This window comes from Trichosurus vulpecula, chromosome 7, assembly GCF_011100635.1.
Source record: "Trichosurus vulpecula isolate mTriVul1 chromosome 7, mTriVul1.pri, whole genome shotgun sequence".
In the NCBI taxonomy this organism is placed as follows: Eukaryota; Metazoa; Chordata; class Mammalia; order Diprotodontia; family Phalangeridae; genus Trichosurus; species Trichosurus vulpecula.
Genome location: NC_050579.1, coordinates 133,777,285 through 133,791,608, shown reverse-complemented (window position 1 = coordinate 133,791,608; position 14,324 = coordinate 133,777,285). Strand labels below are relative to the sequence as shown.

At 35.1% G+C, this 14,324-nt stretch overlaps 1 protein-coding gene across 3 annotated transcripts in view; it reads right to left on the bottom strand.

Annotated features, from left to right (window-relative positions):
- PTPRK (protein tyrosine phosphatase receptor type K) overlaps positions 1–14,324 on the bottom strand; it is a 732,727-nt gene that overhangs the window by 350,360 nt on the left and 368,043 nt on the right. For all 3 annotated transcript variants that reach the window (XM_036768513.1, XM_036768511.1, XM_036768512.1), the window contains exons 4-5: positions 12,633–12,714; positions 10,100–10,215 (exon numbers count right to left, since the gene is read on the bottom strand). In XM_036768513.1, coding sequence (XP_036624408.1) covers positions 10,100–10,215; positions 12,633–12,714 — 198 coding nt within the window. The remainder of the gene's footprint in view (positions 1–10,099; positions 10,216–12,632; positions 12,715–14,324) is intronic.

The following is a 14,324-nucleotide window of genomic DNA, read 5'->3' as shown; positions in this document are numbered from 1 at the left end:
GAATAAACTGCATAAAGATGATAACTGAACTCATGGAAGAAGAAGTTGAAGGAATTGGGAAGAATTAATCCAAAGGGAAAAAATAAATGGATCATGACAGTTATTTGCAAGTATGTAACGAGCTGGCATACGGAAAAAGGATTAAAGTTGTCCTGCTTGATCTCAAAGGTCAAACTACGAATGGAACTAGGGTGAATATGGAAAAAGAGAAAAATTTAAGTTTTACGTAAGGAAACTTATCCTAGCATTTAGAGCTAGTATATGAAACCAGAACAAGCTGATTCACTGGAGGACTTAACGGAAAGGCTTAATGCTTACTTTGCCAAGATATTATTGAGAAGATTTGATTCTGAGGTATGGGTTTAATTTTCAGGTATGGATTGTGCTAGATGTTCTCTGAGGTTACTTCCAACTGTGAGACTGTATAATTGCCAAAACACTGACTCAGATTTTTGAACATTTACAACATTCGAAAATAGTGAGTGGCTGGTTCACTGTCTTGCTCTGAGGGCAAAGTCCCAACTCTACTGCCTACCTGTGGAGCTTTCATGTCTATTCAGCCCTCTATCTGAAAACTCCACACTTTGTCTAGGTAAGTGTCCTCACTTTCTTCCTTATACACCATGCCTGCCACCCATACTTGGATCATGTTTTCTCTTCCATTTACATCCACCCAACAAGACTCTCCTTTACCTATTCAGATTCTTTCTACCCTTCAAGGCTCAACTAAATCATAATATGATAGGATTTATAGATAGAAGATACTATGGAGATAATGAAGTCCAGGTCTTTCATTGTATAGATAAGGAAACTAAGGGACCAAAAGAAAAAGAGTCAAATTGCCCAAAATCACATAGCAAACAAAAGAGCTTGGATTTCAATTCATATTCCCCTAATCCAATGGTCCATGATACGCTTACTAATTCTAACATATTTATGATTCTTTCACTTCTCTAGACTGAATACCTAGCACTGCTTATCTGAAAGGCCTTTGCATATTTTTAAACATAATTAAAATTTAATGCTTCTGTCCACCTTTATATTAATAACAACTAGGTTAAATGAAAAATCTACTTCTTTAAAAAGTAAAAAAGTTCTAGTGGCACTAAATGTTCTGTCAAAATTAAGAAAGTAAAAAATGACTTAAGGTATTGACAAATGAAAATATAGTAAACTCAACCTGAGACTCCACATGATGCTATAAACGTGCTTTTTAGGACAACAGTGTACAGAATGTGAAAGTCAGAAATAATGTCCTGAATGATTACTATGTAACATTTGAAAAATGCTGGAGCTCTATTGTATTTTAGAAACTTTTGTATTTTCCCCACAAATACAAGCTCCACAGTTCTATTTTCCCTTGGCCCACAGTAATTTTAAGATAAACTGTGATCACAAGGATAAGAAACTTCCGCAGTAAGAGAAAACATCACATGGTAAAAAGTCTATAACTAATAAGATTTGGTTTTCCTTGAAGGTTTGACTCTCTTGGTGATGGATTTTTGTTTGGGGGTGGGCTTTATTTTTGAGTGATTCACATCACAATTACCTAATTTTATTTTTCAAAATTTTACTCTGAGGCAATTGTTTAAATTATCTGTTACTCCATGAGGACTGACATTTCCTCTGGCTGGGAGACTGGCTGCATCACACTCCATTAGCACTGATGAGTCTCACCAAGGGCAGCATGGTGGCTGACTTCCCTGTTTTGGCAGACCAACTGAAGAGGCACTGAGCCAACCCCCTACAGCAATTGCTGACAGATTGGCCCAACTATACAGTTCTGATGGCAATCTGCATAGGATTACCAGTCACACAATAAACAGCCTCATTTCAGAGGCACCAAAGCAAATGGTGCTAACCAAAGACTGCCCCCCAAATACCCTACTCTCACTCTATCTGCAATCAAGCTTCTCTGCCTGATCCAATGATGCATCCCTGCCAAGCTCCAAAATGATGGATGAAGTCATTAGTGTTTTAGTTATCTACACTAAACCTGAAGCCAAGGCATATGGTCTGACAGATGTTCTGGCAATGGGATCTTTTTGTAGGTGTTATGTATCTGAGTCATGATCCTTGACTCCTCCCATATCCTCCCTCCCAATAAAAGAAATCAATATACGACTTAAAATGTAATAACCTTGTTTAAATGATATTATAGAAGTGTTCACTTTGGATTAATGATGGCAATGTGTCTTTAACATTTCATTGACCTTAGAGGTCAACAAAGTTAAGCCCCTTATTTTACAAATAAGTAGACTGGGGCCCAGAGAGGCTTGGTAATTTGTCTAAAATCTCACAGGCACTAAGAAACAGAACTAGGATATAAGCTAAGAGCATCAACTCCAGCACTGCATGGAACCACATTATCTCTGATTGTTTTACTGTCGATTTTGTCCATATTTTTATAAACAAGAATGAATACAAATATCAATTGTTATTTTTTAAATTTTCATTCTTGAAAAGAACCAAGATTTCTTCAGAATTTCATCCACTGATGCAGGCCATAACGACTCTATGCACAAATAGATGGTTTCATGATTTGCTGTGGACAAGGAAATGCATCACTTGACATCGAAACTGGTGGTAATGGTTAGCTTTTCCAAACTTAGGAAGGCATAGTGTTACACTAAACCTAAACTGAAATCTTTTTTTTTCTGAAGTAGGACTTGAAAGAGTAGGTGCTCTTCTGGGAGAGCCTTACAGAAGTTAAGAGTTACCTCCAAATCATAATTGCATCTTAGAGAAGGATTTGAATGGAGTGGTCTTCTTTACAAGACAGAAAATTAGTTGAAATAGCTTGTACTTTTTTCCCTATTAAAAATTTAACCAGAGTCATCCAGTAACACTCCTTCCATCTATGTTGACGAGGACCCACCTGAGTCTGAGAGGGAACAATTCTGAAAATAAGTTATTTTATGAGATTAGAAAAGCAACAACACAGAAACTGTTCTCCACAAATCCTCAGAAGCACTCCACTGATTTTGTCCTAATATGTGTCTCAATACCCAGGGATTGTTGTTTACTTTTCCTCCCTTCAGGAACTATCTAGAAGGCCAGTGCTCACAAGACATGAGGATGCTTTTGTAGGTCACTATCATGACTATTAAAATTATCAGATGATCTGACAGAATAATACTGTGCTATAAGACATGATGAGTTGGCTGATTTTAGAAAAACATGGAAAGACTTGCACGAAAAACTGAAGAATGAAATGAGAACCAAGAGAATGTTGGACACAGTAACAGGCAATACTGTTCTAAGAACTACTCTGAACAACTAGGTCATTTTGATTATAAATACTCAAAGCAACTACAAAGGACCTATGAAGGAAGATACTATCCACATCCAGAGAAAGAACGGAAGTATAGTATAGTTTTACACACACACACACACACACACACACACACACACACACACACACACACACACACAGACACACACACACACTTGTGTGTGGATGTGTGTGTGTGTATGTATGTATGTATTTATGTGTATATAGACAAAGGCACACATACACGACTATGTGTACTGTTAGCTCTCTCTAAAGTCAGGGTAGGGAAGGAGGGAGGGAAAAAAGTTAAAATTGCACAGCAGAGAACAAAAGAAAACTTAGAAGGAAACCCAAAAAAGCAGGTAGCTTTGAAAATGATAAAAGCAAACAGTGTGAAATGGAAATTCATTGTTTTATATTGAATCCTCATTTTATGTTGTGCTGTGTTGTGTACATGGAAATGTTCTTTTTGTGTCTTTTTTAATTTAAGTTCAAAATGGATGCAATTAAAAAAATTATCACATGAATTGCACCTAGGGTAGATCATTACAACAGATGAGGCTTACTTATATACCTTCAGAGAAACCCAACATCTCTTCTAGGTCAAGTAGAAGAGATTACAGGTAGCAGTATGCTTATACACTAAACTCATGACTAGTCAGTCCCAGGATTAGGTGATCTAAGACAGTCCTTGGTGTGTGAAAGGAGGGAAGTGAAAGGAAAAACATATAGGGCAAGGAAGAAGCAAATTCTTTATTCCTAGAGGCTATGGGATGTAAGGTAGAATTAGCCTCCAAGAAGAGACTGAATAAAATCCTCACACCAAAGTATCACTTCTGAACTATCATTGTCATCCATTATACTGGCTTTCAAACTGAAGTTCAAGAACAATCCTAAGGCCTTTAGCAGTCTAGCAATACTCAGATTGTTAAGGACTTTAAAAGGGCTAGGTCTCCCTCTGGGGCACAGCTCACAGTAGAACTAAATTAGGAGGCACTGGCACTGTTCTGCTGATGTGTCTTAACTCTCTTAAGGGCTCTGATCTAAGATTTGTTGATCTCAGTTCTAATGGAGAGATAAACTTTCTAAAGAACATGTCTAAGAAGTACCATGAAAGTACTTTAAACTTCCATAGCACCAAACCTTCTTGATTTCATAAAACTATTTATTTCTCTTTAAAAGTTTAATATATTTTAATTAGTGTGTATTATATCATCTATATATTATGTTAGTGACAGTAAACAAGCAGTTCTTTAGGTGTGTTATATGCAATTTTAAAATGCATGTACTATTTTGTAGCTCAATTTAAATAAGTTATTGTGCACAATACTTTTGAATTCTTTCATCAACGTTATTTTCAATTGCACAGAAATAGATCTTTTACTATTAAATTTATAATTTTCTTACTCTTTTCATTACTGAAAATAATTTTAACTGGGCACATATTAAAATACTATAAAATTTAAGAAAACTGAGAATTGCAAAGATGGAAATAATGTTTTCCTGACTTCTTATAGAACAGGATCAGTAAAAAGGCCATTTACCATGGCATCATATGGATAACATACCCTTTCACCAAGTTGTTTCTAATGTATCATTTTCCACAGTCTCAGTTTGACATCTCAAGTAGTTATTCTCACAATGAATTCTTGAAAACCTCATAGGAAAAAGTCTATTATTCTTAAAATAAATGAAGCAAAATTAAAGCCAACTGCCTCACAGAAGAGACTATGTCATAGGCAAGATAGGGATATTGTAATGTAGAAAGAGGGCACTTGGACTCAAAGGACCTGGGTTCTACATTTGGCTTTAATTCTTACATATGAAACCCCAGATTTCTCTCCTACATGAGACTCAATTTCCTCATCTATAAAATGAGCGAGTTTCAAGTAGCTGACCTTTAAGGTCATGACCAGCTTTTATAATATGTTATAAGGCAAGATCATCACACGATCCTCTGATCCTCATGGAAAGAAAACTGGTCTTGGAGACAAATACCCTTGGAGAATGGGTATTTGAGAAGTGGAACCTATTGAGACATAATTTTATCAGTGTTACACTACACATCAAAGCATACTCACAAAACATAAACTTAAGAGGTATTTTTTAAATTGAGAATTGAGATCTTTCCAACAAATTCTTTTTTTTTTTTTTGAGGGGGGAAGGCAGGGCAATTGGGGTTAAGTGACTTGCCCAAGGTCACACAGCTAGTAAGTGTGTCAAGTGTCTGAGGTCAGATTTGAAGTCAGGTCCTCCTGACTCCAGGGCCAGTGCTCTACTCACTGTGCCACCCAGCTGCCCCTCAACAAATTCTTTTACACAAAGATCAATGATTTCACTATTCCCTGTACAATGAAAAAATTATTTAAGTGATAAGGTTAATAATGGATATACTTTAGCTGAACAAAAGATGACGGATTTTTGATTTGACTGTGTGAGTGTGAGTGTGTGTGTGCGTGTGTGTGTGTGCGTGTGTGTGTGTGTGTACGTAAACTGCTCCGAAAACAGACAACAGAGGTGCCAGAGGTTAAGAAAAATGCCAAGATTCACTGAAATCGTAAAATGCTACTGATGGGAAGGTAGAAGAGAGAGAAATCCTTATTATCTCTTCTCAGGGAAGTCTCTAATATCCATCATGTTTGCCTCCCCCTTCCCTCCTCAAAAAAGAGACAACATTGATAAGTTTATAGAATCAATAATTAATTATGTCCTTTACTAGAATAGGAAAAATAAACAATGAACTGAGGATTTAGTGTAGTTCACTTAAAAGAGCAGGGTCAATCTAAGGAATTATTTGCTGTGAAGAGGATACAGAGATATGGACATGAAAATGAATTTAACTCCACCATGATATTAAGTTTTAGAACCTAAAACAAAGCAACAACTGCAAAGTATCTGAGTTCTCCTAGAATGGATCTTAAGATAATTAAAGCCTACATCAAGAAAGAAGATTTAGTAAATCAGCTGTTGTCATTCACACATATTTAGCTTAAAGAAGGATTCTCTTCACCATTAGTACAAGGAATCAGAGAATCAGTGAAATGAAAGGAAGCTTTGATTCCACTTAACACAACATGTAAGCAAATGAACTCAAGTACACTTGTTCAGGAAAAGGTGTTCATCCAGTGTTCTGTCTCTGAAACAAATGAAGAAAGATCATAGAAGTATCTGCCACCATCGCTACTATGTCAAAGTCAGTCTATACCAAGGAGGATTAACAGCTGTGGAAACCATTTTAGGATGCTTCAGTTTCCAAAGGATAGATGAGAGTTTAAGAAGTCATTTTGAGAACCAGGACATGGTTGAAGAGGTCTGTAATCTGTAACAATCCAGGGGCTTTTTTTTTTGCTATCTATTTCACAATTCAATATGCACATAAATGTAAGAACTCATAAGAATGACAGTAGGGTTGTTGAACCCCAAAGTGGCTATTTTCAGAGAGAATTTTCAATGAGTAACTATCCATTCAAATGTGAGAAAGATCTTTGAAGGTAGCTTTGAGGAATACATTAAGTAGTAAGAATTAAGAGATAATTCTGAAGACAATGGAAAGACTGAAGTGATTGAAACTATGACTGACCAAAAGGTGGGAAGAAGATGGGTTTTGCTTTTGTGACTTTTGATGACTGTGACTGTGGAGATTATCTCATTCAAAAACAACATATCATAACAGCTCTTTTGGTAGTGACAAAGAACTGGAAATGGGGGGGAGGGGTGGTGCCTAAAGGGACAATGGATGAACAAATGATGATACATATAAATGGAATGGGATAGTGTTGTGCAGTAAGAAATGACTAAAGAGATGATTTTTCAGAAAATTGAGGGAACACATACATGAACTAAAGCAGGGTGATGGGAGAGCAATTTATACACTAATAGCATCATAAGGAAAAAAACAACTTTGAAAGACATTTATCAATGCAATGGCCACAATTCTAGAAGACTGGATGATGTCTAGAGGACATGATGATGAAACCTAATTACCCTACTCTTTAATGCATGGTAATGGCCTCTGGGAGCAGATTAAGACATAATTTTTTTTTTACATAGACATTGAAGAATTTTTTTCCTTAACTATGCCTTTTTATTGGAAGAATTTTATTTTTTCCCAATGGGGAAAAGAGATGAGAGAGAGAAAATAGATCTTATACTGTCATTGAAAAAAGGAATTGATATTTTAAATAAAATTACCATACTATAAAAATAAAAACTGTGAAGTGACAAATACTTGTAAACAAAAAATGGTTAGTGTTTAATATAGAGGAAGAGAATGAAGTGGTTCTGGGAGTTCTGTTGATAGTAGAGAGACATCCCAACTTTTGTGTAAATATGACTTTGGTCAAGGTGGAAAACTTCATTAGTCATGGTGGTTTTAGGGGCAGGCATGGTAGTAGAGGATATAGCTGAAGTAGAGAGGGCCACAGAGTAATTGGCAATAATAGAAACATTTCTAAAAGTGGAAGAAGCTAAAATTATTTTCGAAAATACAATACTCATTGTCAAATTCTGGCACAACAAAGTGACAAAACTTTGAAGGCAAAAACTCCAGACCTTAAAATAGTGGCATGGTAGTTCCAGCAATGACAAATTTTAATTACCACAAAAGAATTACTGCAAAAGAAAGCAAAACTTAGCAGGAAACGAGAGTCAAAGAAGGAATAGGAAAACTTTAACTTAACCACTGATTTGTGAACTCAGGCAGAGTGGTGACATGCTTTAAATAATATTGTGTGTGTGTGTGTGTGTGTGTGTGTGTGTGTGTGTGTGTGTGTGTATGGCAAAAAACAAAACAAAACAAAACAAAAAACCACCAGCATTGTATTTTTGACTAGTTATATAACAGGTTAATTTCTTTTGTGTTTAATGCAAAGTATACAGCATTCCAACAAAGAGATCATGTTTTTTTTCTTCTCCACCCATATTGATGATTGTTAAATATTATAGTCTGATCATGTCACAGAATAAATTTATCTTTAAAAATCAACAAGAACCAAAATCAAGTTGTCAACCGGTCTTTGCCTAAGACTTCGCGGGGTGGGGGGTGCATACTACCTCCTTAAGGTAACACATTTCGACTTTGGATAGTTTTAATTGTTTCAAGTCTTTGCTTATGCTAAGGCTGTCTACGCCTCTTTAGAACTTTGACATGTTTGCCCCAAATGGTAGAACTGGGAGAAATCAATACAAATCTAATTCTTCTTCTCAGTGACAACCTTTCAAATATGAGAAGACATGTATCATGCCCTTCTACCCTCAAGACTTCTGTTTGTTTGTCCATTTCACAAGTATATTGGAAATGCCACTCAGGGGATTCATTTTTATTTTAACATGTAAAGAAAAAGAGATACCCAGAAGTTTCTTTGGAGCACAGACTCCATTACAATTTCATATAGGTTCTAAAGGTACAAAAACTGTTAAGAACAAAAAAAGTTTAAAAGTGTCTTTCTCTACCAACTATAAATTTAGAATTACTGCCCACAATAATCCTGCCTTTGCAGAGAACTAAAAGGTAAGTGATAGTAAATATGAACACACATTGGCAGACTAAATAGTAATCTATACAAAGATCCATTTATTTACTTTTCACCAAGTCTTAACATTTCTTTTCTTCATGTTAGAACTCAAGCCAACCAAGTTTCCTACTTTATTTTGAGTTGGTTAGGATGAAATAGTTCTCAGACCACTTCATTACGTATAGCCTTGTCAAGCCAATTTGCAGGCCTGTTAGGCTTGGCTTAAGGAAAAACTTCCCAGTAAGTGAAGCTATCCAAAAGTGAAATGGTCTGATGTCTTTAAGCAAAAGCACAATGACAATCTGTCATCTATATAAGATCACCACATGTTAAACATGTTGTAGAAGGAATTTTTAATCAGTTATGGGTTGGATTGTATGTCCTCTGAGGTCCTTTCTAACTCTAAGATTTTATGAGTCAAAGTATTATGCAATCATAGAATCATATATTTAGAGCTGTAAGGAATCTTAAAGTCATGTAAGCCAACAGTGTCATTTTTACAAATGAGGAACTGAGGCCCACAAAGATTATGTGACTCACCTAGGGTGACCTAGCTAATAAGCATCTATGAACTTCAAATTAACCTCATTGATATTACTTCTCACTGCACAGATCCATTCTCCAAGGCTTCAAAGACACAATCTCCTCATCTCATTCCCAACTTCTCCAAACTCATTTCCATGTTTATTTTCTGATTTAGACTGTTTCTCTCCCTTGGCCAATCTGATTCTTCAAATTTCATTTACATATATAATTTTCTTCTGCATAAATTGTACATTTATCCTTCAGTTAACCTAAGCTTGACCCTGAAATCTGAGTTTATCCATCATGCACCTAAACTCTGAACAATTTAATTTTCTTTTGTTGGAGTACACATTGCTTGAAATATAGCCCCAAAGGTTTCTCAAAATGTAATTTATCATACTGACAGTTCTCCATCTTATGAACCATGCTCTAGTAAATCTAGTTTGTGAAGCACTTTAAAATGAAAGAAAATTTCTTTCTACTCTTTTCACTTCCAACTATTCTAAGGAACTATTTTTTAAGTTGAACACAGAGAAATTGGAAGAAAGATGAAATTTATTAAGGAGCTGATAGAAGACACAACATTTAAATTCCTCCATAAATTAATTCACATCTTTAAGTGGAGAGCAAGGAAAAGGATGAATCTTCACAAGATCAGTACAAGCCAAGCCGAGAAAAGTTGCATGATAAAGTAAGTGAATTAAAATATAATCCGCGCTCATGTGGCTTTGGTGCTTTTTCCTTACAAAATTTATCCACATTAGCCAAACAGACGAGTCAGCCTTACCTGCAGCCATAACTTGTTATTCACGGCATCTCTCCCCGTAGCAATACACTGAAATGTAGCATTCTGCCCTGCATTGACCTCTACATCACCAAGCCTCAAGAAATGAGGGGATTTATCTATGGAGAGAGGGGAAAAAAAAGATAAACACAATTCACATGGAATCCCATATTACATACTTCTATTTCCCAAAGATTAACAAAATTGCTAATTTTAAAATTGGCCAACAGAAATTCCATGAAAAGAAAGATATCCTATTCTCTCCAAAAACAATATGATATTTTCTCAAAAATGAAAAAAAGAACATTTTTTTCTATCTCTTCAACAGTCTTATCCTGTCTCTGTTCAGTAACTTTGTTTTCTTTGAATATTATACCGTAGCAAAGATAATGCTGTACATGCAAGGAGAGTTCAATAATTGCTGGGTGACAACTGTTGCAAGTTATAAGCAAATAATAATAAAGTCATTACAAATTATAATAAGGAAAAGCAGACACAATACAGAAAATAATCATACAGAAAGAAGCCCAATTTTATCTGTTATATAAAAATCATGACAGTGCCACAGATTCACAAACACCTTATTTAATCAGCCATAGTTTCATTCCTTTCCACCTCTGAGCCCCCACAGTACAACTGCCATAATTTTCCCTATCTAGTGCTTCCAAGAAAATAGCCTTTCAGGTGCCATCAAGTATAGTAAGTTTGTGTAACTAGATCCTTATATCTGTACGGCCTCAGGAAAGCCACCCAAGTGAAATATTAGACTGACAAAAATGATGACTATAGTTGAAGGATATGAGTTATATATCCCTCAGATATATTTTCTACAGAATTACCTGTTAAAATTAAATGGTTTCTTTAAAAAAATAAAAAAAAAAATCAACTTGAAACTAGTACAATTAGGAAGTATTTGGAATTGGAATACCATATTATTGGTAATTGAGAGCTAAAATTATGAATATTTGTTCAGCAATTTGTTTATATGCCAAAGCCTTTTTTGAATTCAACATCTATTTTTTCTAAGGTACAAATGATCACTAGGTTGGCATACTACTTAATTTCTCACATTAATGTTACAAAAGAATCTATGATGCTTACAGTGGTTCATTTTCTTCCCTCTTTATTCTTAGAGGAAACAGTTAAGATTTTTGCTGCCTGTAATTTGATTCTAGTAAAATGTTAGCTGCTCTCCCAAAACACTAGAAGAAGTAATTAGCTGCCATTGCAATAAAGGTGGAACAATGACACCTATTTTTAATAAAGTTCTTCCATATCGATAACAGAACATTTATGTAAACACACACATAAACCTGACATGGAGGATCATTGAAATAGAAGCCCTTTTATAATCAGGTGTTAGGGGACAGGATTATGCTGTATAGGATAATTGTCCTTAACCTGGCTTTAGCAGTTCTATGTAATTGTTATGTTTTAGTGGATATGATTTGATCAAGAGATATGTAGGAAAACCTATCTGAAAATGGACCAGATGTTGACATATAGATCATAGTATGTGGAACAATGTATTAATGAAGTGTGTTAAAACTGAGATTGATCAGTGTTCCCATTTGATATAAGAATCTATTTGAATACTTGGACCAGAATAGGCAAAACTAGTTCCTATGCTTGGCTTTTTTTTTCCCCATTTCTAAATATAGCATGGTACTGTAAAGGTACAACTGTGTGTATGCCTATGTCTTCTAAGAGAAATCCTCTAATTTAAGCAATACATTGAATCCACATTAAGAAACATCGGTATATATATAAATATTTATCTATTTGGGTTGCAAGCAAGTTGCTTGAGTGTGTCTGTGTGTGCATGTGTGTGTATGTATATATGTATGTACATATGTATACACACATCTCTCTATATATGCATATATGTATGTATATATGTCTATGCTTTCAATTGTAACCTTAAAAGAAAAGTTCAGATAAAGTCCGTCCCTATGTGCCAGTCAGTAATTGCATCAGCTACTAGGGTTCTTACCATATTTTTCTATTAAATAGCCTAGGAGAAAAAATGCTCTAGTCAATTTTGTACAAAGTATATAGGAGATAGGGCAATTATCCAGACAAACTGATGAAAAGGGAATCAGTATGAGGGAAAAGCAGAAAAAGAAAGTACATGAGTTGCACAATATTACATTAAGAATTGGGATAAATTCAAATAAATGAACTACTTTTCCTTATTGTAGTTCTAATGTTCTATTGGATACTGAATGATAACTTCTTGATCTTCATAGTTATACGTATAAGGCCTTGAACTTAAGGTACCTATTAACGTACTTAATAAAAGTTTTTTAAAACTGAACTGAATTGACAGGGATGGGATACATTCCTCAAGATTGAAGAATACTTCTTACACAAGTTATTGCAAAAAACCATGAAATGGTTTTCCTAAAAAGCAGTAAAAAGAAATAGTAGAGACGGGAAAAGAGAGGAATGATCAAGTGATGAAAACTCAAGTCAGTGCCAATATCAAACAGGTCCTGAAAAGCCCCAGGAAAACACAACTCTTAATCACACTTACCACAAGGATAGCTCAGAACTTGGATGTCATCAATGGCAATGTAGCCATTTCTCTCATCTGAGACTTCAGCCTCAAATATTACCTGTCAGAATGAAAGGAAAAATGTTTACAACACTCATTTCTGTGCAATTCCCAGTGTGGAAGCAGAGCAGATGACATATGACTTTTATTTACACTGAATTTTCCATAAGGATTAAAAGATATTTATTATGTAACATCTCAGATTTTGATCACATTCTAAACTTTAATCACAGATGGATCACAGGAATATCAGAACAATAATTAATTTTTTTTCTGAGATGAAATTGTCACTCAGTTAATAAACCTACTGAAAATTGCTATTTTATCTCTGTAGGCAATATATGGTCTCCAAAAATAAGTTATGTTGCATAAATATACATGAGCACACACATACACATACATGCACACCACTGAAAATAGAGATAAACATGGAAAAAAAAAGACTGGGGCAAGCTTGTTCGCTTATATTTCATTAATAAATCTCATTTGATCCTCACAAAAATTCTGTTATAAAGATCAGATAACCATTATACCAAATTGAATTAATTCAGTATTTATTGAATGGCTAATATGTGTTAAGCACCGAAGATACAAAGACAAAAGGATACAATTCTTGTTGGAAAAGACCTAACATTCTACCAGGAAGAGACAATATCTTCACATACAGGTATAAAGATAATATATGCAGAATGAAACCAAAGCACTTTGGAGGTGTAGAGGAGAACACTAAGTACTATGAAGATCTCCTCCAAGAGATGGGACCTGAGTAACATACAAAGTGGAGTTGAGGACACAGGGTACATGGAATTACAGACTTCTATCATGTACTGCTTGTTTGTTTTTTAAGTATATAATAATTTCAACAAAGAGCTTTCAAAGTTGTTTTGTCTTTATTTTTTGCTGGTCTTCTATCTAGTCTCTTCTCATATGCCTGCAATTACCACAAACAACCATTACCCTAACCTACTTAACTTTTATAGGCTTGATATCCAACCTATGTTTTAAAGTTTACCTCAAAATCATCTTCCTTCTGAAAGATATCCTTGATCCTTCCAGTGAGAAATGTTCCCTTCTTTCTCTTGAACTTCACATAGTACTTTGTCTACCTCTCTTAGGCAATTAAATGCTAAATACATAATACTTTTATACTCATGAGTCTGAGATATCATTTCTATCCACCATTGCAAGGTGTTATGCCTTTACACATTCACATTATGTGTGGTTTTGGCTCATGTCTTCCCATGGAAGATTTGCCTAAGACACTGGAGGACTTCCTCTAATTCTATTAATAATTTGAGGGCACCAATATAGCACACTATTCTGCTATCTCCTATCATGTCTAAACAGAACACCTCCTATTTTCATAATACGTCTCAATGGTGGCTTCACTATTTCTTGTTCCCAAGAAAATGCTGGTAACACTTAGTAGCCTAGTTGGGTCCACTCTGGATTATAATTATGGTAAATTTGTTATGTAACATATTTGGTAGATTACAAATAAACTGTACAACACTGCAGGCTCCAGAACAGAAGGGACCTTGACTTACATATCCTTGCAACTCCTTCAAGGCACGTGACAATGATCTGTATAATCCTTAGTTACTAATTAAATGCCACCAAGATAGTCATAGTATGGCAAAGGCTCTTAGAGTCAAATGGCTCTGCTCTCTA